This window comes from Epinephelus fuscoguttatus, linkage group LG18 (assembly GCF_011397635.1).
Source record: "Epinephelus fuscoguttatus linkage group LG18, E.fuscoguttatus.final_Chr_v1".
In the NCBI taxonomy this organism is placed as follows: domain Eukaryota; kingdom Metazoa; phylum Chordata; class Actinopteri; order Perciformes; family Serranidae; genus Epinephelus; species Epinephelus fuscoguttatus.
This window is the reverse complement of record NC_064769.1, coordinates 11926056-11951906: the sequence shown is the minus strand read 5'-3', so window position 1 is coordinate 11951906 and position 25851 is coordinate 11926056. Positions and strand designations below refer to the sequence as shown.

Genomic DNA, 25851 nt, shown 5'->3' with positions numbered 1-25851 from the left:
TGAAAAATAATTAGTTTGCCACCTTTTTATTTTAAAAAGTTAACTACACTGATTAGTACATTTATTAATTTGAAAGCAGATAATAGTCTCCTGCCTGTATGATCATAAAAAAATGAGGGGGAGCCAGTGTGCTCAGTAGCTCCACTGTGTTGTTTAATGTCCGCTGCACATTAGCTCTGGGCAAAGCCACAATGCTGAACGGGCCAGGCGCAGGGTTTTTATTATTTTTTTAAACATAGTTGGTTTAAGTTGTTTAAGGCTGCAGTGTGTATTGGTCACCCAGTCTCATTTGTTTATGTTGCTGCTGATCACTGCTCCACTCCTTTAACGTTAGTCTCTGGGTGATGGCCTAAAAAGTACTCACAATATACTTCACGTTTGCCTCACAAATTTCATTATTTAGACACTGCATTAAAACACTCTTTAACCACTGCCTTTCCAAAAAGGATTTATAAGTTAACTCTAGCATGTCTTCACTATAGACTGTCTGGGTGCTACACTGCCTTGTGGTTGAGTTCTGCCTCTGACAACATCACATTATTAACAAATATTTAGATAACTGATTATTGACATTGGTGAATCGATGCTGAATTGTCTATGTCCGCATCATGACGCACCTAAGACTCGCTCATTTCCCCCACCCCTAGAGCCAGCCTCGAGCGGCCATTAGACGAACAGCAGTTCATAACACTTACATGATGGCTTCACATTTTAGCCCTAGCGGTTGCCACTTGATCACATCATATCACATCCAGACAGGACACATGAAAACACATTTAGATACTACTGGTGCAACAGCACAGTGTGTGAGAGCTATATGCCGTATGCCTGAGGCTGGGCTTATTACATTCTCCACCTGGAAGATGGTGATTTAGTATGGCTCAGTAAAGCAATACATGCACATGACACAAACACACTCCCACACACTTAAATATAACAAACTCCACTGTGACACAGTGAGTGTAAGACAGGTGCATCAGGAGGTACTTCTCCTCTGCCTCTGCTCTGACAGCTTTACCGTTCAGGTGAAACCTTCACTGACAAGATAATACCGAATGCTGACAAGAACAGTTCTTCTATTTTGGCCTAAGTATGCGAGACAAAACAAGTGCTCGAAGTCCAGCAAAGTGTACGAAACACAAACAGTGCTACTGTGCACAAGACGTGTGTGGCTCTGATTACCTCAATGCTAATGTGGTTACGAACTTGCAGAACCACATCCGCATGTAAATGGAGGTTATTATGCAGTCATTAGCTTAGAAATCCCTGGTGAGACTTAAACATGAGCCAGCAAACACCCACACTGTTCATCCACCACATGCCTACTACCATGCTTGTGCCACAAACACTGGATCCACATGCTGGTAGTCATGAGTAATACTCACATAAAGGGAGGAGAAGGGGCAGAGAGGAGAAGTAGAGGAGGAGGAGGAGGAGGAGAGGAAGGGGGCTTAGGCAGTGGCAGAGAGCTCCCCAGGCTTCTAGGGAGAGGCAGGCTGGTGCAGCAAACGATGAGAGGGACTGAGATGGGGACGGGACGATGGAACGCATGATGTGTGGGTTTAAGGCAGCGGCCTGCTTGTTGGGTGTTATTCTGGGGGTTGAGTTTGTTTGTTTGAGCAGACTGATGGGGAAATGAGGGATGGTTAGATGAGAAAGAGGAAGAGCAGGAGAGGGTCCTCGAACCTGTACCAAAGAGAGGCAACAGTTAGACTACAGAGGATCAGGGAGCTATGCAAGGGATCAGACATGTGACTCAACTCATTGGGTCCAAGTCTCAAGTAAGTCCCATGTCTGCTTCTAACCAACACAGAAAGTCGTCATTGTCATATCTGTGTTATATTTATATTTTGATACCAATTTTAAAATTTATGCCCTCAATGTCAGTTTTCCCTGTGGTATCCAAAAATGGTGTCAAATATCGATATTTCTCTAAGTATTGTAACGAAGATGGAAATTACAGTATCATGGCATCACTACTAAGTAATGGTACACAGGGACTTGTAACGCAAATATTTTTAATACTTTATATCTAATATTTAAACTGAGAACAAAATGAGCACAATAAAGTCATTCGAGTCATCATGTCTCAAGTCCAGTCAAGTCATGAGTCTTTAGCTTCAAATTTCAAGTCGAGTCTCAAGGCATGTTTTCCGTTCAGTTCAAGTTGCAAGTGACTCGAGTTGACTCAAGTCCAATTCACAATGACTTGAGTCCACATCTCTGTAAGGGGCGAGCGAATTTAAAAGTCCATACCAATGTTTTGCATGTTTTAGCACATTACAGCCACCACGTGGAGGATTTTTATAGGAATTATAACAATTTGATACTTAAATACTACAATACCCATAAGCCTTTGCAACAGTTGCAATGGAGAAAAAGCCAGTCGGAGGCTCAAATCAGTGCAGTAGAGAAAGGAAAATGCTTCGACTTGAAAATTTTGACCAAAACAAGATGCCATAGTAACACAAAAATCATCCAAAATTGACCAAGAATCGATTTAAGCTGCAAATTCATCTAGTGTTTTGTTTTCCAAACAGCAAAATCTTGAGCTACCACCTGCTCATAGTGCTGCACGCAACAGAACAGTGAATGGATTTTTTTTTTCCACTGAAAGGGACCTTGGGAGCCCCTCACCTGACAGTTTTATGTACACAGACTTGTACTTTTTCATGAAAGAAACAGATATATTTTAGTGCCAACTGTCAATATTTGCACTGATGATTCAGCTGGCAAAGTTTCATGGCCATCAATGCCATAAAAGTGCTCCGACTGTGACTCACCCAAAATCCATTAAGAAAAATACCAGAGGTGCCCGAAATAGCTCCTTGAACTTTACAACTCTATGTACACTGTCTGCTGCTCTCACTGATCCACTCCAGGAACTCTGAGGTGGATGAAAAAAGTCCCTCCTTTCCACTGCATCATAACCACAAGATGGTCCTGGAACCACAGACTGTATAAAAGAAATTGATGTCACCTATTATGGGCTACTGTTTTGGGGCCAGTTGCACAAAACACCTATGTTTAAATTGTTGTTGTGCTTTCTATGATTGTATTTCTCCAGAAGTTTGATCTTTTCTCCTCTGACCAATATAGTTTTCTTGTCTTCTTTTCTTCTGCCTTTTCTTCCACTATCTAAGTACAAGCCAACTTCATGAGACAATAACAGGCATTAAAATCGTGAGTCCAAGCAAACAAACAATCTCCATGGAAACTTTTACTGCTGTAAAATGTCTTTCAACGCAGTTATGAAGTTATCATGTTTCCTTACCTAAGGAAACATATTAAGGGATTCTGTGCAACTGTGTAAGTCCCTAAGACAAGAAGAAATTAAGTCTTAAGTATCATACTTAAGGAGAAAACTGGCATTTTGGCCATCCCCATCTTGTTTTTTGGAGCCAGAAGTGATCATATTTGGATGAGAGGTTGGGAATGTGGAGGAGCTAGGGCTGGATCTGACTTACAACACAAGGACAACGCCATGGAAGCATCTTGTCAGTCATAAGGCAGCCACACCCTAAAGTATACCTTGCCTTATTGTCTATTTTTCTCTAAATGACAGTAATTTACTAAATAAACATCATGCTGTCTTGAAGAAGACTTGGAACTTGTGACTGAGACTATTAACTCATTAAGAAATGTGAGTGAGAATCAGGGTCATTTTCTGACAGACATGCATGCAATCTATTTTCTTTTTGCAACCAGTTGAGTTGCCCCCTGCTGGTCATTAGAAAGAGATATAAGAATACAGATAATAGATAGAAACAGATTTAAGGCGCTTACACATTGGCTTCACTTTTCAGATTTGGAGATGCCCCCTGCAGAGAACTTACTGCAAACCAATGGCTGCCTGAAAGGTAAGAAATGATCTCAAAACATCTACTCTTTGGGAAATCATCAGAAGAGGGTAGTGTGTTGTAGTGAAGTTTCACTTTTTAGTTCTAGAGACGGTGTCAGGCTATGCACTGCGAAGACTTGCTGAATGTTACATGAAAATCCATAAAGAGATGAACACAGCAAAAGAGTTTTAGAAATCAACCCCCCCTCTGTGTCTGCAATACATATGACTCATGAGCACAGCATGCTTAGTTACTTTGCCATTCAATAAACAGGAATGAAGCCAGCAATCAGGGGAATAGCATGAAAAAACAGCACTTTCTTATTTCAAAAACAACCAGCAGGAGCTCTGTCGCTCAACAAGTGGAGACAAATAAAAAGAATCAGTAAAACGTCTCTATCTTTCTATTTAGTCAAGAAGGGTTACCAATAAACTTCTGCCTTTGAGACAGACAAACAGACAGAAATACAAAAAGCAACTGAAAGAACAAGTGGGAGGTTTAAAGAGAGAGGGGATACTGAGCCTTTGTGAAAGCATCTTGCTTTTGTAAAGAAATTAACACACAACACCCATCAGAGTGAGATGTCTGTGTGGGATGCTGAAGCATGTAGGTGGATGAACGTGAGAGTCTTCAAGAGTATAACCGGAACTGTGAAATGTCTGCAAAACTTAGGAATTCAAGGGAATTGAATCCTAAAGAGTGACCCTGCCTGACAGAGACCCTGTCAAACATTATTCAGTGACTGACAGGCCGACGTTCAGGCTTTCCTAAATATCACACAGACATGAGTCTGAGGACACCCATGAATCTTAAAAACGACCTTCTATCTCTGATCGTGTGGCAGTGTGTAAATCCAGCTGGCAGAACCAGCTCCACCCAAAATGCCCGTAAACACCATCCATTACCCTCCCATCATACCGCTGCAATTAAATTACTGGCCGACGAGGCTGCCGGTGCAGCTTGGACACACAGGCGATGATGTTAATGATGAAGAGGGGAAACAAAAAAAGGATGGAGGGGGAGGAAGAAGATCATGAGATAGGTCAGGAAATGTGATTATGCAACATACAATACTGTCAGAGAGGAAGAGTGTAAGAGAGTGCAGTCTATACCATGCCAGGGGAAAGCATGACTCACTTGTGATATTATATAGCTGGGTGTTCATATAAGCTGCTGGTCACCATATGTGTTTGTGTTTGCTCTGCGTGGGCATGCTGCAGTTTTTAGCTGCATGGCTCCAGGGATGACTGAATAGATCGTTATGAGATATTATACACATATTCATGTTTTCCACACAATACATCCTACTGACTTTGGTGATCCTTTGACTTTCAATATAGCGCCAACATGAAGTTTGCATTTGTGGTTTTAAATCAACAACTTTTAACGGATTGCCTTTAAATTCCGTAAATACATTCTTGTACCTCTCAGGATGAATTGTTTGGTGATCCCCTAACTTTTCCTCTAACATATCAGCAGGTCAACATGTTTAACTGCCCAATACTTTAGTTTATGACCAAATAACATGGATTTAGAGAGAACTACTGTAGATATAGCATTGAAGGTCCTGTTCATTCCTATGAAAGTTGCTCAGTGTCGCATAGAGCAAAAAAGACTTCCAGGGTATAAAATGACCCAGATCTTCTGCATCATAGGGGCCCACAGAGTAGGCGCACTAGACACTTTAGCTAGCCAAGTGGCTAACTTTGGGTTTAGCCCTTTGCGAACTTGAATGGCAATAAAATTATTTAATCACGCGGCTCTTCTACACTTTCGAAATGTTATTGGACCAAATGGATCAAATCCAACAGTGCAATAAATACTGAAACGAGTCATTTCACAGAGGCTGTGATGTTCAATAGATTCATATACTAATTTACAGTGGGGTTGGATTGAATTTAACCAGGTGGCGCACTTGACTCAGCTGCTGCTCCCGAGTGAGAGCATGACACCGTGTCCCTCCAGCAAATTAACATCCTACCATCACTTTGCATTGGGTGACGTTTGAGCTCTCTGTTCACACTGAATCTATTAAACATGCACTTCTGTTAAGTCATGTAAACAAACCACAAAAAATATCAGCCGCGCACTCGAGATCATACTGGAAACATTACCACTTAAGAGATTATTGAGTAGCCTATTTGCTATCTTCATATGTTTGTAATGTTTGTTTTAAAACAAACAAACAAAAACAAAAAAACCCACACAATTTATACTGGGATATTTACTGTTTACAATGACATACAATATAGCCACCAGCAAGAAGCATAGGTTGTTATTAGGGATGGCCATTTAGCTTACTGAAAACTTTCAGCTCCCTTTTGTTTTTGGTTGTGAAATAAGGACGTATCATGTAGATAATCCCTCATTTCAACTTCAATAATCAGCCATTTGTCATCAATTGCAGTCAACGTGGTGCTTTCAAGGTAAGCAACAGGAATAAATAGAAACGCGGCGTCCTACAAAAGTTCGCCATTGCATCACCTGCGGACAGTTAGGACACCTCTTTTATCGGCTTCAGATCCCAAATGTTCCCATGTTGGCCCAGTTTTAGTTTTCTAAAACTGGGCCCACTCTCGTCACCCCAAAAAACACATTCACTTTCCAGTAAACAAACACAATGTGCACTTGTACCCCTTCTAACTCTACTGAAATTTTATCCTTTGATGTTGCCGGCCATAGCTCACAGCACATCAGACACTAGTGGCTCCGTTAGTCCGTTTATAAACAAATTACTATAAACATACATGTATTATAAATTAAATATCATATATATAATACAAAAAAATTATGTATATTGTTAATCATGTTGTCGCATTGCTGATAACTAATGCAATACAAGCCAGGTTTAGTGTTGTGTCGGCACTGACACAGGTTGCTGATGTAAGCTGATTTTTAAATCTTCCATAACATGTATTAATGACATTTACACAGTCTTTTTGGGCCCAATGGCATCCTGTGACAGACACATAAAAAATGACCTGGATCTTTTGCATCATGGGGTCAATAGAGCAAGTGTGTTTTCTTTAAGCCTGACTCCCAACCCCTTCGTCTCAACTCAATTTTTCAACTTTCAGGATATAATGATTTCAATAAGGTCTATTTAAGTGTTCATACTGGGAAGTTGATGTCCCTAAAAAAGATTTACTGAGGTCTCTTTACAATGCTATCTGTGAGGAAAAAGTCTTTTGGGGTCCCATGGCATCACGTGAGGGACTGAGAGGGACCTATAAGTTGTAATTCCAAAGTTTGGCCACTATGCTAAACTGGCTTCAAAGCCCTGCTCCTTCCCTTGGGCTTGCAAAATATCCACAAGCACAGTTGTCAACTCTTTTTTTCTTGTTTTTGTGTGTGTCAGATTAAGAGGTTGATGACTCAAAAAGTTGCCAAATAACACAGATCAATGTTCTGGCCACTAAGAGTATTTTAAGCCTACTATTACATCCTGTTTTGATCCTGCCTTAACTGCTCTGTTTGTTGTGTAAAGTGTGACTCACTACATGGTTGGATGTAGTCTTGAGTTGTGTGGTATGCCAACATACCATATGCAGTGATCATATAGCGCTCGAGTCAGTGGGCCAGCTGGAGAGCACACACGGATATACTCCATGTTGGGCGATAATTCCTGCGTGATTTAAAGCTAAATTGCACTAATAAAGTGAAGTGAACGGATTCCATCGCCCTGCATGACCAGGGCTGGACCCAGGGGGGAGGTTAGCTTAAGCAGGACGAAGAAAGGGAGGAAGTGGATGAGGAGAGATGGCAAGAGAGGATGGCAGGGCAGTGTCTGTCTGCTAGTTCGCAGAACATAAAATAAAGCCACTCAGGCTGTAAACATTGATTCGCTGGGGAAATCCAGAAAACAAAAGCAAATGGAAGCAATAAAATGTGCCGTGTGGTGGTGAGGGGAGGCGGGCACAGGGGTCTGACTGCACCAAAGGTAATGCAAAGGAGTCTGACGGTGGAAATAACACAACAGAGCTGAAGTTTCCATTTACACAACCCCCATTTTTCCTATGATTTAGTGAGATTAAGACTCAGTTGAGCCACCTAAGAAGCGTAACACCACCAATTAAAAACACTGAAAGGTCATATCATAAACTAATTTCTTTGCTGCCCATTTTTCTGCTCGGCAGGAAAATAATTTGTGTTTTTTTCCATGCAGTAATAACCTGACCATTCATTATTTTTATAAGCCATTTGTGTATAAATCCAGCGTAAAGTTTTATGATTACTATTTACAGAAAGGTGAAGTCACTCAGGAGCAGAGGCAGACAATAGCCTATAAAAGAGGGGGAGGGTGGCAGACAGGGGAAACACACTTTAGAAAAGGGACCAAAAATGCCCCAGTGGTATATTTCGAAGATACTGAATCTTTCTTAAAACCTCTGAGACAGGAAATAGAAAAAGATGTGGGACGGAGACACTCAGAAGGAGGAATGGCAGACAGAAAAGAAAAGTCAGTTGTTGCATAATTACAAATAAAGGGAAAAAGGAAGGGGTTTCAGCTGGCACACAACTCATTCCCAGATGAAACTAATGTTCAGATGGAAATGTACAGTAACAAGATGCCTCTCTCTGGAAGAGATTTAAAGTTCCCTTTTGTCTTGCCTTTTTATTTTCCTCCCACACTCATGCAAAAGAAAAAAAATATTCCGACATATGTAGTGGGGTAGAGTTTCAGGTTGTGAGAGGATGGGAAGCTGGGATTGGCTGGGAGTCTGTGCTGCAGGAAACCACAGGATGTGAGTCTGGCTGTAGGGAACTAAGCTGCAGCCTCAGACAAACACACACATACACACACACAAAATTACAACATCCGCAAGCACGGCAAATACACACTACGCTGCCTAGTCACTTCCAGCTCCTTGTTTTGCTCCTTGTCTGTTTTGAAATCAACTTTAACATGCTCTCCTCTGAGAGTTGGCTGTGGATTGCTTTCAGAGAGAGATAGCGGAAAGCAAAAGGACAGACAAATTAAGTGCGAGGATGAGAGAATAGGAGGGGGATAAAAGAAAAAGGACTAAAGAGTTTGTCCTGCTTGAGAGCTCTGCTTGATCTCATGTAGTAAATGTTTTTTTTACCATAGCTGGTCTTTGTGATGGAGATTAAAAGCTCATTAAAAATCTCATTAAAAAGTCATTAGATGCTGTGGCTCCATATATGCATTCAAGGTAAGGGCTGCTTGTGTATCAGTGAGCTGCATGGCGGAGCATTCAGATAGAAAGTCAAAAGTACAGTAGCGGAAGCACTTTACGAGATAAAATGTGCTAGACAGCGAGAAATAGAACCTCAGACATCCCTGAAAAGCAAAACACATTCATCATGAATTATTCCAAAGAAAATGATTCCATTTACTGTCTTAACTCTCTCGACGTGCATTTTAATGGCTTTTCAGAATGAGTTAGTTCAAGAAACAGAAACACTGGCACAGAGTTTCTGTGTTTCTCTTAAATCTCATTCTCTCTCACAAGCTTCTCTGGTTCTCTCTTTCAACCTCAAACCTGATCCCCTCTTTGTTTGTCTAACCCCAGCCCTTTTCTCCCTGCGTTCTGTAATCCCCTGATTACAGTCACACTTTCATTAGCTGCAGGCTGTTTCTGCTGAGTTGAGCTGTTCTCCACTAATAACACTAAAAGCTACAGGCTGCGTATGTCACTGTGTAGCCCGGCTACCTCAAACACAAACTGACTGGTACCACATTAGGAATGTGTGTATGTACATTAAAGGAATAGTTCTGACATTTTGGGAAATAATTGCTCTCTGGCAGAGAGTTAAATGAGAGGATCGATACCACTTTCATATATATGTTCCCATTACTCAGCAGGGCCTTAGCTTAGCACAGAGATTTGAATTAGGGAGAAACAGCTAGCAGGGCTCTGTCTAAAGGTTACAAAATCTGCACTACCAGCAACTCTAAAGCTCACTTATTAAAATGCAAAAACAATGGGGGTTTTATCTGGCTCACTGCAGGGCATGCAGGTGATACACATTTTTAGATTCAGTGTCATTTACACTGTCTGTGGATATCATTATCTCCAAGTCTAACCTGTATCAATGTACAAAACTCTGCTCAAAAATGATGATAATAGATGCCTTATAAATTAAGAAAAGAAACAGTGTCATTTTCAGGGTTTTCTTCAGTATCAAGGTAATACAGTGACAGTTGTCTATACATCCAGGGGTACATTTAGGGATGGGCAGTATGAAAAAAAAATTATATCACGTTTTTTTTAAAAAAAAAAATCATATTGGTTTCACGGTATTTTGCTTGGGTTCTACCCACTTGACATGCTTCTGTGTTGTGCCATGGCCTATTCAAGTGCTGGAATTTGTTATTTATGTGACAACGCCTGAACACAACACAGGCTCCGCTCCATTACTGCCGTGCTCGGTTATAATTGTCTCGGACTAGGGTCGGCTTCAGTCAGGAAAATGCGGGCCGAGCCGTGCTCTAGTGTGCGGTATATGAAAAATTCACATCATAACGAAAATAAAGACCAGTTTCCGGTATGAACCGGTATACCACCAAGCCCTAGGTACACTGCAAACAAGAACTGTTAATAGCTAATTCGGCAAACTTTAATGGCGCCACTTTGCCAAAATTTAATCAAATGTAGGCTAAAAACCAGAATACCAGAATACCGCCTTGCAGTTGAATGCCTGGTTGAGTTATGGCCAAAACATGTTTTTCTAGGTCACAGTGACATTGACCTTTGACCAAGGACCACCAAATTCTAATCCTTGAGTCCAGGTGGATATTTCTGCCAAATTTGAAGAAATTCCCTCAGGGTGTTCTTGATATATGGTGTTTACAAGAATGAGACAGAGTCAAGGTCACAGTGACCTTGACCTTTGAACACCAAAATCTAATCAGTTCATTGTCAAGTCAAGGTAGACATTTGTGCCAACTTTAAAGACATTCCCTCAAAGTATTCTTTAGATATCGCACTCAAAAGAATGAGATGGAGATCAAAGTGACCATGACCTTTGACCATCAAAATCTGATCCCAAGTCAGCCCAAGTAGAATTTGTGTCAAAAAATTTCCCTCAAGGTGTTCTTGAGCTATCATGTTCATGAGAATAGGATACACAGATGGACCTATGTACATACGGACAACCTATAGCCAGCGCGGAGGCATAAAAACAGGGCTCAAGTTGTAGACTACAGCTAGCTAACATGTTTAATTCCCACAAAACACAATGTGAACTGTAGCTCCAAAATGTAGAGCATGATTATCTCTCAAATAGAAGTAAGACAAAGAAAACAAAAATGGGAATGACAAATACACTAATATTAAAAATGTCACATTGCACTACCAATACATTATCAATATTTTTTGACTGTAACACATAGAGTTGTTACTGACTCAGAAATATGTCAGTTGAATCAGATTTGGCTGATCAATCTGAATATTTGACTATTTGTTCCGTTTTATTCCTTGTAGAGTTTCAGAGTTTGAATGGATGTCAGCAGGGCCGTTTGTTTGACAGCAGCATACCCGTAATATAGCAAACAAGCCCGGTTAATCCTCCGAACTAACAGATCAGAAATTTGGAACAAGATTTTTTGCCAACACTAGATATCAAACAAAAGCCAGAGAATGTAGAAGGTAATTTTATCTCTGAGCCTGACCGGGAAAAGCCTCTCTTCCTTCAGGCATGCTGCCTCCGTATCACTCAGACTCACCCTGGGTCTGGGTCACCAGCTGCCTGTATCGGAGCAGCATGAAAGTGAGGAGCGCAGCTTAATCCGTGGGCGGAAACGTCCCCAGAAGAACACTGGACATTGACTGACACAAAAAAACCAACTGCTCAACTCAAAGAATCTCAGTCGACTGAGGGATCAGTGACTGATGATTCAAATCGTCGACTTTCAGTCCCTTTGGTGTGGTTCTTACACTCCAGGAATGCTAGCACTTTCTTCTATCCACTAATATACTAATGTTTGCCCTTTGTCAAAAATCTGTGAATATACAGTCAAAAAAGAGTGGGAACCCTCCATCAGAAAGTGAATAAATGTATTTCCCAAAATGCTTTACAATTTCTTTATAATGCGATCATTGCAATGATCTGCCAGAACTACACACTGCAGGCCAACTGACGATGTTTTTGTGTGTTGTACACTACTAACAAACATGATTTTTTATAAACACAAGGACAGTTGTCTTACTTTTCATCCATGTTGGCGGAGTTTCGTAACGTCAATGGGACGATCTCATTGCAGGAGCTCTCCTTGCTGTCAGCTGTCCCATTGGTCCTGATAAAGGGGTCCAGGTCTCCGTTGACTTGCGCGCCTGGTTCAGTGCTGTTCTCCAGGTTGAGCAGGTTCAGGTAGGACTCAGCGCAGTCCACTTGGGTGGGGGAGAGTGGTGAGGTTTGGAGTGGCCATGCAGGTGTGGAGGTGATGAGCTGGTCCAGGGTCTGGCTGTAGTGGTTCTTCAGATTCAGAGACAGAGCCTTTGCTGATGTGGACACAGAGCTGGCTGGTGACAGCTGACCATCTGGAATAATTAAATGACAAATCAACAAAATTGAAAGACTTTTTGAAAGGCTTTTTTTTTTTTCTAAAGATCTCTCTAAGTGCTGACTCTCATTACAGAAAAGAGGACTTGGCACTGTGCCACTGGGAGCACTTAGGCCAGCCATGTCTGAGATTAGCATTTTCTATCAGAGGGACTGACATGATTAATACAAGCATAAAACATGATGTGCCAACTTGATAGATTTGGTGACGTGCTGTACAGCGACGCTGTTATTGCTGTCTGAGTTGACGCTGGACAATGACAGGAATTCAGTGAGTGACGTCATTTTTCTTGGCCTTCATGCGTTCACTGTACTGCAGATTGTGGTGTTTGTTTTTTCAGGTGGTTGAATAAGTTAGCTGTGTCACTTTGCGTCACAGAAACAAGTCTCATGCAGTCTAAATTCAAAATACTTCCAAACAACCAATGATGAGGAGATTAGCTCTTCACCATCTGTTCCGGACATTTGATCTAAATTTTTTCTGATCCCTGTTGTATATTACTTTTCTAATCTAGACTGGAGTTGCAACATTTAAAGAAGTTTTCCACAGGCTGATGCTGCAGGGTGTGTGTGTAGCCGCATAACAGCTGCCATGACTGTTATTTTAGGAAGCACTTCATTTGATATGCAGCAGAGTTTTCTATGAGCGGAGCACACATTGTAAACATCAATATCACAGTCGATCATGTTCATTTAATTGTGGGGAGACAATATCTGTGATTAATATTCAATTAATTGTGCGGGCCTAATTCATACATAAACAAACACACACACAGCTCTGCCCACTGTGTGTGTGGTTATTCATTATTATTTTGGCACTGACCGTTCTTTTAGCTCCTGTAAATATAGTCCTCCTCCAAAAATCCTCCTTTGGGACGACATGTATCAATGTGTGTGTGTGTGTGTGTGTGTGTGTGTGTGTGTGTGTGTGTGTTAGGGTATCAAAATAAAGGTTGTTAACACAATCAAAACTCTCACTGAGAACACATTCTGTAAGTGTGAGATCATGCGGACAGAATGTGGTTTTAAATCAACTGCTATTAATTTAGCGTAGAGATGCTATTGTATGTAAAAATACGTTGTTTACACATATCATGTGACACAAAGTGAGCACAGTGTTTAACACAATGTGATGCAGATGCACGGCCCTTTATTTTAATTATCAGGCCTATTAAATATATTAATCATTTCGAAGATTAACGACGAAGATCGAGATTAACCATCCCATTCTGAAATATTTCCTGTAATGGACACAACTTTAGTTACATTTTAACTTTTATGTACACTCAGTGGCCACTTTATTACACCGGTAAAATACAATGGAATCCAATACAACAGCTCAGCCATAAATTCCACCATTATGAAGACAATAATGTTCAGTTGTGACTGACATCCCAATTTATCAAGGGGTGTTTCTAAACATGAGGGGGAAGAATATTAATAAACATACAACTGAACACCTCTCTGACAGTGTCAACAAAAACTGAACCTTATAACCTTCCTAAAAGTAGAATTTGTGGCAAATCTGTTGTATTGGATTGCATTGAGCAGTACAGGTGAAACTACTGGAGTGTTCAGGGAGTGTATGTTTATATTCGCCACATTAACGATGTGGTTTGATGGATCTGTTGGTTGATTGGTCCACTATTATGGATCTTGCTGCTTTCCTGGCTAGTCTCACCCTACTGTGCTGTGATTGGCTAGTACTTGCCCTAACCAACACCTTTTTCCCTAACCGTAACCATCTTCAATCTTGAAGTGTCAATGTGACGATAACTTCTCAATCACAGCACTAGTACTAGCTAATCACAGCACAGCCACTGCCCAGTCCCACTACCTAGTAAAGCAGTGGGATCCATAATGGCGCTGGTTGACTGCTTTGGTCTAGACTAAAATATCCCAAATATTATTGGGTGGACTACCATGAATTTTGTGCAGTAGTTTTTGGTGCTAAGGGCATGAATACTGATGACTTCTCAGTATAACCAACTAATGCTCAGCCTAAACTGAAGTTTGTAGTATTGAGTGCTAATTAGCAAATGTCAGCGGGCTACAATGCTAAACTAGGGACACTCAACTTGCTTTGTCTGGGGGCCATTTTTGCAAATTGACAAGAGGCCAGGGGCTAGTCACAGCAGCCCTGAACAGGTATGGTGTATGCAGGGGCATTTCAAGGAATTGAGGACATTCAGGACTTAGCCCAAGCTCTTTTTTGATGTTTTTAATACACACTGGCACCTTATTTACATTAAAAGTAAAATAAAAAAAAAAAGAATTCCCAGTGGGAGCCAATTTACTTTCATTGTGAGTTAGAAAATGGTTTGGGGCTACATGTCACCCCATCACAGGCCAGATTTGACCCTCAGGTTGTAAACTGAGTATCACTGCGCTAAACTATTGCCATGACTATAATATACATTACCTGAGAGCACTAAACTTATTTTACACAAAGTTTTAAAATATAAAAACTTGAAATGTTAGCTATATAAAAAGAGAAAGTTATATTAGTTTATAAAAAAATGAAATTCAAAGATGCCTTTGTAAAATTTAAAATGAAGACCCAATATAACTGACCAGATAACGTGTGAGCACTAACTCAGTCTCTTCTCCTTTGTTCCTCATTCGTTATCATTAACATTGACTGGGGCTTTTCATTAGTCTTCATTAACCCTGACTTAAGTGCCTCCTTTGATGGTGTAATCAAGACATCTTCAGGATAAAAAAACTCTTACTTGTATCTACACCAATGCTTTAATTTGGTTTTGCTCACACCTGAAGGATACCGTTCTTTCTCCTCAGTCCAGATCAAAGCAAAATGCTCAGTTTAAGGACACCCAGATGACGCAAAGGAAAAAAAGGCACTCTTGTTCCACCTACAGAGCGGAGTTCAGTACCTGGCAGCTGTGCTTCTGCCCCATCAGACACAACAGGGGATGTTTACAGGCAGGAAGCCAGTGAGGGCTCATGGTTTGTGTCATGTATGACTACACCAACAGAGGAGTGAGCAGTGACAAGGACGGCAGCACACAGGCAACCTGACCTGACATGAGTCCGTCTGAGGGATCATACTGTTCCCACCAGTCACTTACTGTGTCCATTAGCCTGAGGCTCCTGTTGTGACTGTCCTGGCTGTGTTTTCGGGGAGCGGGCCTCCAGCTCTTTCAGCTGCTGCACGAGCAGGGCCAGGTGCTGCAGCAAGTCCCTGTTCTGCAGCAGCAGCTGGTGGACGCGGGCCTGAGCCTCCATCCGAGCAGCGGTCTCTGCTGCCATCTGATCCTTCAACAGCTGCACCTGTGGTGGAAACAAAGGGCGAGGTGTGATGTTTGCATGTGATTTGATTTGTATGCAAAACTAGATGCATTATCCATTTTGATGTGCGTTTCAATAGTTATTTTTTCTGTCTCGTTTCTCAATTCCAATCATCTTCATGCCTCCACATCATATGTTTTTGACAATATTATGGACTCATAATCTTGTCCATAACCACAGTATAATCCCAAGACTGAAACTGAAAGTGATGATGGAATAGCTATTTAAACGGATAATTAACTTTAATGATTTGCAGTGGCAGTGCAATCAACTGGATCGGACATGAAACACTGAAGTAAATATGCATTTGTGTTGCACTTCCTCAGATTACACTATAAATGGAGGCTTGATGTATCCCATAAGATGCTCAGTTACAAATGTTGCACCGCTTGTATTTTATTATGCTGCACTGGCTGTTCTTCCATAACTGTGTTGGAGCTGCCCCCTAGTGGGAAAGCTATGAACTCAAGATGAAGATCACCCGAATGTGTCTCCATCCTGCTCAATTGTGCTTTAGGATTTTCCAAACTGTTCTACCTAAATATGTAATAGTGTGTGTATTAGTGTATGTATTGGCCTCGAGCACAGTAAAAGTGCACCAAGGGAGGTTTGGGTGGAATAAATGTCAATATTGTGACAACACTGCTACAACAATGTCTTTGTGTGGCTCTAATAAGAAAAAACATCACATGTTTAGCTGACAAAATAATTCCAGTTTTATTTTATGCCATACTTTAGGTTTTCATAAGCTGACTGAGATAAATACAAAGCTGTGTGAACATGTCACCGAATAAGCCAAGTAATGGTAATAAATGATGCCATACTGGGAGAGCTAAATCCACACCACGAGTCCAGATCAATCTCTCAGGTTCATCTAGGCCTGCTGAAATTGAAGATGGAGTAAATTGGAAAAACAAGAGGTACACAGCAAGCACTGGCTTCACTGAAAACAGGTGAGTATCAAGCTTCATTAATTTGATATTGATTATTGGGTTTCAGTCTTGATCTTAAATTAGCCTGTTGATGAAAGATTAAACAAAGAACAAAGACAATGAGAAATGTTAATCTCATCGATGAAAGCGCTTGAAAAAGCAATAGAAATGTGGAGCTAAATTGATTAATGATTGACCAAAAAAAAATAAATAAAAATCAACGATTTCAGTAAGAAGTGAATTGTTTCAGTATTTTTTTTTTAAGTGAAAACAGTTAAAAAAGCTCTCTGGTTCTGGTGATTAGTTATATATTATTGGTAATTGTATATCTTTAGGTTTCGGACTTGAAACAAAACAAGGTGCGTTGGGCTCTAGGTAGTTGTGATGGGCATTTTTTAACAATTCATCAATCACATCAATTATCAAAATCATCAATAATGAAAATAATTGTTAGTTGCAGCCCTAAATCTGAGCTTGTATTGTAGGTGTAATGCAGAAAAAGATATAGCTTGTCCACTGTGTATAACAGTAATCATCAAGGGTCACACACAGTGCACCAAAGCCAAAACAATAATTATGAATTCAGAAAATGTGAAGAGGGAAAAAATGTTGTTCAGTCTTAAAGGTATCTAGAATGTTTTTTCCGTTATTAAAGCACCTTAAAAAACAATTAACATGGAAATAATTTTATTTGGGCCCAGACACACCAAACCGACTTCAGAGAACTAGTGGCAATGAAGCATCGCCTGACGTCGCCATGTCCCAGAAAGCTGCACCCTTAACACTACAGGTGACAGTCAACAGCACGTACATTCTGCACCTGCGTGAGAGGAAATAACCCTCCCCATCAACAGATTGTGGTTGTCTGTAATCGTTATTTGAAAAATGGAAACTGGATGACCAACTTGAAGCTAGTTAGCCAGTTAGTACATTAACAACACAATCCAATGTTGAAAGAATAAAGCATATTTACCGTGCACCAGTGAACAATAACACAAACCATCAGGAAGCATGTCTGCTAAAGAGCTCAATGACTAAAGAAAAATAATCCTACTTTATGTAACAAGTTTGTTTTGGTCTCAGTCCCCTTGACTTTAGCTCTTTGTTGACTTTTCTCACTTCTCCTGTGCTGAGCTGAACTGCCAGTCAGAGTGATTTCATTCACCCCTCACCGATTCAATATGCTGAATCAGCCAATAAACGAAAAAAGCTGATGGGGGTTGACGACTGCATTGACGAGAGTAGCAGACGCTCACCTACAGCCCAGCTTTGACCGACAGCTAATCATCGGCTTGGTGTGTCAAGGCCTTTAGAAAACGATTTGCCATCCACATTTATGTGCATTCCATCCATGGGTACTTAAGAGTTTATAAATCCATCTGCCAGCTTATTATTAGAAAGTAGGAGTGATGCATCAGAAAGCGACAAAGCAACGTTCAAATAAGTTGTTAATAGCCTAACTTACAGAAACACTGTGTACAACAGTCCATCTTCTCTTTGTCTCTCTCTCTCTCTAACACACACACACACACACACACACACACACGTGCCACAGCGTTTAGTCCTATTTAACTCCACTGAGTGGACGAATTCAAAGGTCTGGACCCAGGCAAATATTTTCATGCAAAATGGGGACAAACTCATAGCTCTTGTTTAACTTTTTTTTGTTTGTTTGTTTGTTTTTGTTTTTTTTTAATTATCAAATTAAATTTGTTATATTATCAAACACCTATGAATAAAAATATTATCAACACAACAATGGGCTAATTAGGTCTGACTATTTTAATCCAAAGTGCTCCATCAGAGGCAACTGGACTTGCTTGAGTTTCTTGAAGACGTTTCACCTCTCATCCAAGAGGCTTTTTCCGTTTTACATGACTGGTGTTGTGGAGTGGAAGGCTTTAAACTCATTAAGGTCACTGTCATATGCTCACATGTGATGTCCATCCACACAGGGTTTAAAGCCTGTGACTTCCCACCAGTCAGTTAGAACTGAAGAAGCCTCTTGAATGAGAGGTGAAACATTTTCAAGAAACCCAAGCAAGTCCAGTTCCATATGATATAACACTCAGGATGACTGAGAATCTTCACCAACATGTAACTATTTAAAAATCTGTTTTCTGTTTTTGTTTTTTTAAAGTCCGGCCCCCGCGGTGCCCGCTTAGAAAATTCTGTCCCTTAGACAAGTGTAGTTGATGACCCCTGGTGTGTGATGTATGTCTTACCTGTGCTACGGCCACTTGTGTGTGCTGCTGTTGCTGCTGCAGCTGCTGCTGAAGAAGCTGCAGGTAGTGCTGTGATGCCAGCGGAGTGAGAGAGCGAGAGCAAGGGCTGCTGGGAGTAATGCCTTGGGACGTCACGGTGAAGAGGGACCTTCGATCAAAGTCCTGACCACAGACAAACACACAGAGAAAAAATAAATCATTTTACTGATAGAAAATGGTTGTAAAAAACATACTTCACGTCGTATTCCCTGACACATACTGTAACCACATAAAAAAACTTCAAAGACACAATGGACTTCAATGTTGGCCCTCAGGACCCATGGTGCTGCCAGTGTTTCATCCTCACTACATTAGAGGAGCTATTTTTAGACCCTGGACACCAGATGAATGCAATTAACGAACCAGTAGGATAGAAACCGCCCAGTCCTCTAGAGTCCCTGAGAGCAGGGCTGCGACCCACTGATCTGGAGCCCCCTGGAGCCCGACTGTAACCCCTCATCAGAACTGGAATAATCTCTGAGCTCATTACGATACTCTCCCTTTATCTGCCTGTGTTTATCTCTCCCAGTCTGCTTCCTCCTTGGATTTTTAAATGATTTTCCAGATGATCTCTGGTAGCACTCATGTTTATAGGACATTCCCCAAGCAGCTTTACACTTCACTGTATTCTCACAGATAGCAGGAACAGAGCATTTGTGTGTTTCTGTCTTCAGGGACATCAGTACTCACCAAGAGAGATGGGTTTATTGTGTAAGTATGTTTTAATCATACAATTCACCTCTACGAATCACACAAATTGCTTCTGCTGTCACGCAAAACTACTTACTTTCTCTACAGTGGGACACAAATACACTGTAACTCCTACATCACACCACTAGAGGGCAATGGAGTACACCACAAAGTGCATCCTATTCAACTGAAGGTCCCACAAATGAGTGAGAGAGCCTTCGACCTCAGTGTATCATCATCAGTTACCCTAGATAATTTGAAATGCATGTAAAAAGAAGGTACATTTTAATTTGGCACCATAAAATTATACCATAAAGATTATATATCTGATACATTTTGATGATCTAATCTTTCAGGTACACTGTGACTTAATATCTAGGATTGCTGCCAGTTACAAAACCTTTAAGACATATACAAAACACAAAGGAACAACTGTCACCTCCTACCATCATACCATACCATGGGCTGTCAGGGTCAATCAAAACTGATCAGATCACACCCACAAGGTCGTGATAAAGCAGATTGAGAGTGTTGGACTATCATTGATATAATAACCAAATGTGTTTTATTTAGCTTAACTTGTTGCATATCTATTCATTCATTCATTCATCCATCCATTTTCTGTAAATGCTTATCCTCTTAAGGGTAGTCTGAGTGGGCGGAAGTTCGCTGCATAGATCAGCCTCTCATTGGGCGGAACGAGCCACCCGCTTAAGTCCCGCCCTACCACCTCCGATTGTGTAGCGGTTTTCAACACGTCCTTTACTAACTTTTGCAGTGTTTGATCTTGCGGGGATGTAGCCATTTTTCTGCCATGGTTCGCGTCCTGTAGGTGATATTTTTGTGGGCGTGTTACACCAAAACCTGTTCCCCCCGGCAATATTTTTGCAAGCGCACCGTTGCTGTGGCACCGCCAAGAACGATTGTGATTGGTTGAAAGAAATACAAGCAGCCGGGTGTTTTTTTCTCCAATCTTAAAGTGAGAGTCGGCCCAGCCAGACCTTTCTTTTCTTGAGAAAGGTGAGCGAGACTATCTTAAGGGTAACAGGAGGGCTGAAGGCGATCTCAGTTGACATCGCGTGAGAGGCTGTTGACACCCTGGAGAGGTCACCAGACAATCACAGGGCCAGCACATAGACCTGCATGTGTTTGGAGGAAGCCGGAGAATGCAGAGAAAACCCACGGGGAGAACACGCAAACTCCACAATGTGAAATCGGAACCCTCTCAATGTGAGGCAACAATGCTAACCACTGTTCCACCGTGCAGTTGCATGTTTAGTGTTAGTAACAAGTCTTATCACGATACCATGTTATATCTAGGGATGGGCAGCACAAGCAAAAACACTATTCGAAAATCGTGGCAACTATTCGACAATTTTTCGAGTAACACCCCCCCCCGGAGCCACGCACACAGAGATCCATTCATCATTAAATGCCCTAACATACTCGGGCGGAACGGACTCCACGGAGGTCCACGCAGACTCAAAGCGGATGTCCGCAAGCCCTGTGCGTGCAAAGCTCCGCGCACCAGTGACTGCTCGGCATGTATTTTTCACATCGCGGGGACTTTTCACGGACATTTTACAGGAAACTACAACGCGGAAGTGCGCTCGACTATGAAAGCCCAAATGACTGCGGACATTCTTCGCGGAGTAGTAGTCTCTGCATGTTTCTCCTGTTTGTAGAAGAGCATCAAACTAGCTGGTAGCCCATCTCACACCGCTGTAGCAATCCTATACTTCCCTCGTGCGGTTAGGAGCTGAATTGCATGTCAAATTAAGGGGGGAAATAAGACGGCGAATAGTAATAGTCGCATTAAAAAATCGATTTTTCAAAAATAAAACGACTATTTGAAATTCGAAAATCGTGACCCATCCCTAGTTATATCAATTTCTTGGAGAGCCATACTATATTTCTCATGGTACGATTTGTATTTGAATCAGTTCCGAGGGCCACGATTGATATGAGCCAATGTCAGTTAATATCCTCATTGTCTTTTTCTTGGCCGCTTATCATTCTGCTCCACCAGTCAGAGAAGCTCAGAGAAAATATAAGAAATGTGACACATTTCAAACTCTGCCGCAACATTTTGCTCTCTGTTTACAGTAAAAAGCTCATTGGGAAAATGTGCTTTCAGGGCTTTTCATTGATAATGATAAATAATTATTAGTAACAGACCTCAAATTCAGTCAATTCAACAGCTCAGATGGTCTTGGAAGTGCTTCTGTTATTTTGTCCACACTTGTGGTGCCTGTTTATAGCATCTTGTGTAGTTTATCTTTTGGCCAGTCTTTTTCCTGCTATCCTGATCTCTCATTATTCCTCCCTCCATCTCTTTCTTTCCTCCTCTCTCTTATTCCTTCCCTCTCTCCTTGCTTATCTCCATAGAGCAGATGTTCGTGAACCCCTCAATGGGATTATGGTGGCGTTTCTCAGAAATCAAAGAGAACAGACTGGGGTTTTTGGGATTAAGTGTCCCCCTTTCACAGCCAGCAGGAATATTCAGGTTCCCCACTCCAATCCAACGCTCTCTCTCTTTCAGCAGCTTGATAACAGCAGTGTCTACCACTCTCACTATGGTGACAAATCCAAAGGAAAAGCATCATGACACACCAGAGCCTGCATGTTTGCATCTTTTCATCCTGTCACACTGAAAATATTCGTGCGAGATAATCGTCAGCTCTGAACTTCATAAGGATTTAAAGTGTGCTAAATCTCAAACACAGAGAAACAAAAATGTAGTCTTTCTACCTCATGCAAGCGTGACCGCTTTATTTCACACCTACAGTATCTGCTGCCAACTGTGGTTAGTCATGGACAGCTGCAGTCAATGATCTGGTCAGGTACTGCAGTAGATGACAAAGCACTGTACTGTACTTCCTTAGGTCAATGAGCCATTTGGCAGCACTATGCATGGATTATAGCATCAAAACACCACTAAAGCCAAAGCAATGAATCACATCAGAAGTAATTTCCTATAGTTAAAAAGACAGAGGCAGTCTGAGGCAAAAACAAATGTAATCATTAAAATGTGGATGCTGCTGCTGCTACCTCGCCCCTGGTGTCCGGGATAAACCTCCACCACAACTGTGATGGAAACTAACTCTGATGAGAAAGTGGTGCTCATGAGCTGAGTTTGTTAATGTGAGACTGCCCTTACATTTCAGTGTAGTAAGGTTAAGCTGTCCAAAGACTACGACTAAAAATAGTTTGTAATATCACATAAATTCCAGCGGTTAGTGCTGCCAACTTTGCAATTTTGCTTCTAGGGTTTAGCAACTTTTACAGCCACCCTTGGTGATTTTTTTTAATGTCCCCAGCAACAAATCAGCCCCTTACCTCCTCTCCCTTAAAGTGAAACTTCAGTATTTATCAACCTGGACACAATTTTCCCATGTTTTTGTGTCTAAGTGACTAATGGGAACAACATCTTTAAGTCTGGTCCAGAGAGTGCTGCAGCCAGCACCTGCAAAATGAGCTGCAAGTAAGCACTGGTGCATGAGTGCATCTTCATGTACATATAACTCAAGTGCTTATTTTTGCCACTGACAGGCTCGGATTGTTATTATAAGTGTTTCACAACATTAAGGATCCCTACTGTGAAATAAAACATCTATCTATCTTTGCCTTTTGCTTGATCCAGTCTGCTAATTTCTGTCTTTCTGCAAAAAAATCAACTCTCGTGACTTCAGAGTGAACTTCTCCTTGAGCAAGACTTAGACACAATTACAAACATACTGGATCAAGCAAAAGGTAAAGAAGAATGTTTTATTCCTCTGACAGACAGTTATATTAATTTGAGCCTGTAAGTGGCAAAAACAAGCACTTTCAGTGGACGTAAATTGAAGGTGCGAACATGCCCTGAGTAGTTACGCAGCAGCCTGTTTCATAGCCACTCTTTCTTTAAATACTGGACCAATCTTAAAAATGTTTTTTCCATTTGTCACTTAGACATAAAACATGAGAAAACAGGTTAGAAAATACCAAAGATTCTCTTTAACGACAGTCCGTAATACCTCTCAGTATATGTACACTCCCAGCTCACAGTAGCTGTGCCTCTCTGCACTGCCTGTTTCCAGTGAGTGGGGCAGAGCAGCAGCATGTTCAGTCAAGCAATCATCAGCCAGACTGAAATGTGAATGACCTGTGGATGTGCATTGCTGATGACTAATCCCTGATCCCCATTGTTTGTGTGGGGGACTCCTTTGTGTTTGCTTTGAATTATTCAATTTGACTATTAAACATGGTTTAATTTTCCCACAAAATACAGAGTTTACATGAGTCAGTTTATTCCCCCGTCTCGGTCCTTTCTATTCAAAAGATTATTGAATAATAATAGCTGATGATAAAGCTAGACTCAAGTTAGTCATTTAAAATTAGGTTGACATCCTTTTATAACACAGCACTGAGCCAATGACTCAGCAAGTGTTACAGTAACAGAGTCGAAAAGTGTCTAGTCTGGTGGGAATCAGTGCTAATGTTAGCAAGTTAGGCAAACCAGCTTCCTAGATGTCTAGATGTAACCTTGTTAGCTTAGTTTAGTAGCTTCTACTTTCCATATGGAGGACAAACTTAATAGCACAATGGGTCCTCACAAAGTTTTTATTGCAATAAAAGGACAGACGGATTTTGTCTCTACGGTACATAACCAATGCTATGACCTCAAAGAGACACAAAACAACTGCAAATACACTCAAAAACACATAAAGATGCATTATGACTACAAAAGATGCAAAACAATGACACAAAAAGAGGCTCACCAACTATAAAGTGTGTGTGTCTGTAGTGTGTAGGAGAGGTGGGGGGACTTTTACCCCTTTTCAGCAGATACGGGCTGGCTTGGTTTGGTTTGGTTTGGTTTGGGCCGTCAGCCCAGCACGGCAGGGATTTGTATTTCCATTACAACAGTGCTACCTGCTTGAAGGTGTGTCTTTAACTGATGGTGGTTTGTCTTAAGTGATGTTTAAAAGCAACAAGCTGATCCGTGGCTAAACTTGTCTTTGCTGAAGAAAAGCTGCTAACAAAGTTTCACATTCAGTGATAAACACATTTAATTTCCTATAGATCCTTCACAATAAAAGTCCTGTTATTTTGTCATCTAAATCTTTTATTCTGAAGCAGCACAAAAACTAATACGGCTGATAGCGAACATCAAACAGTAAGTAAAATAAAGTACGAACAGGACGCAAGAGGGAAACTAAACTAAAACTTCAAAGTACTGAGAGCTGAACGCACAGAGACCTTTCTCTCTGGTCTCCTGTAGACAGAGGTGAGGTTAGTGTTGCAACACACACAGCTTGTTTAAGGGAAAGAAAGCACGTCAACGAGAGGTGGCTGTGGATGGTGAGACGCCACCGCTACACCGTTTGAGGGTGGGCAGCCAGGCTTTTGGACCTACTCCGGAGAAAGTCCACCTTTGGTGCAGCCCGGTATGGGTATAACGTGTCTAAACTGATAATGGAAATGCAAACCAGCACAACGTGGCTTGACTTGGTGAGGCCAAAAGTGACAATGAAAAAGGACCATTTTTGCAAATCGTACCCAGGGGCCCATTTTCTGATAATCATGGCTAATCTATGGCTTGAATCTTAGATGCTGTTTTCACAAATACATCTAAAAAGTTGCTTTATCCTCTAAAAAAAGAAGAAAAGTGCAAAAGCCATAGTATCCTTGAAATTTCAATATATCAAACACAAACAGTGAGGAGAAATCTAATGTTTTCCCAGCTTAAAACCATCTCCATTAGATCTAAATCTTATTCTTGACCTTTGAAATTTAAAAAAGACTGTTCGACTTTACGCTGTAGGGACTGTGGACAACCACCATCTATCAAGCACAATACAGTGTGCTTATTTTAACCTCCTTGCCCTTAGCAATTCAATGTGTGTGTGTGTGTGTGTGTGTGTGTGTGTGTGTGTGTGTGTGCTGCAGTATCTTACCATTATGGTCTGTCCCGGTTTGACCACGTTCAGCTCAGCCAGACTCTGCAGAATTTCACTGACTGCCTTTTCACACAGTGAAGTGCCAGCTGAAGGATCTTCCCCTCCTCGTCTTCCTGCAACTTTGCTGTCCTCCTCTTCCTCCCCTCGCTCTGCACCCGTCAGCTTACGACCTGTGAAAGAACACACAAGGACAATTCAGAAAACATTGCCATCACCTAAAACAATGCATAAGGGTCCATAAAAAGGAACAAACAGGGATGCTTTCCTTTGGTTAACTAAACCCTAAATTAATGCTATTTTGAGCACATACACAGTACTTTCCTCCTGCGTGATCATCTCTGCCTGT

General features: G+C 41.2%; 1 protein-coding gene across 1 annotated transcript in view; it reads right to left on the bottom strand.

Annotated features, from left to right (window-relative positions):
• si:dkey-34e4.1 (carboxyl-terminal PDZ ligand of neuronal nitric oxide synthase protein) overlaps positions 1 to 25851 on the bottom strand; it is an 84388-nt gene that overhangs the window by 7964 nt on the left and 50573 nt on the right. Inside the window, exons 7-10 of the mRNA XM_049604567.1 lie at positions 25503 to 25675; positions 18835 to 18996; positions 15458 to 15659; positions 12016 to 12346 (exon numbers count right to left, since the gene is read on the bottom strand). Of these exons, the coding sequence (XP_049460524.1) occupies positions 12016 to 12346; positions 15458 to 15659; positions 18835 to 18996; positions 25503 to 25675 (868 nt within the window). The remainder of the gene's footprint in view (positions 1 to 12015; positions 12347 to 15457; positions 15660 to 18834; positions 18997 to 25502; positions 25676 to 25851) is intronic.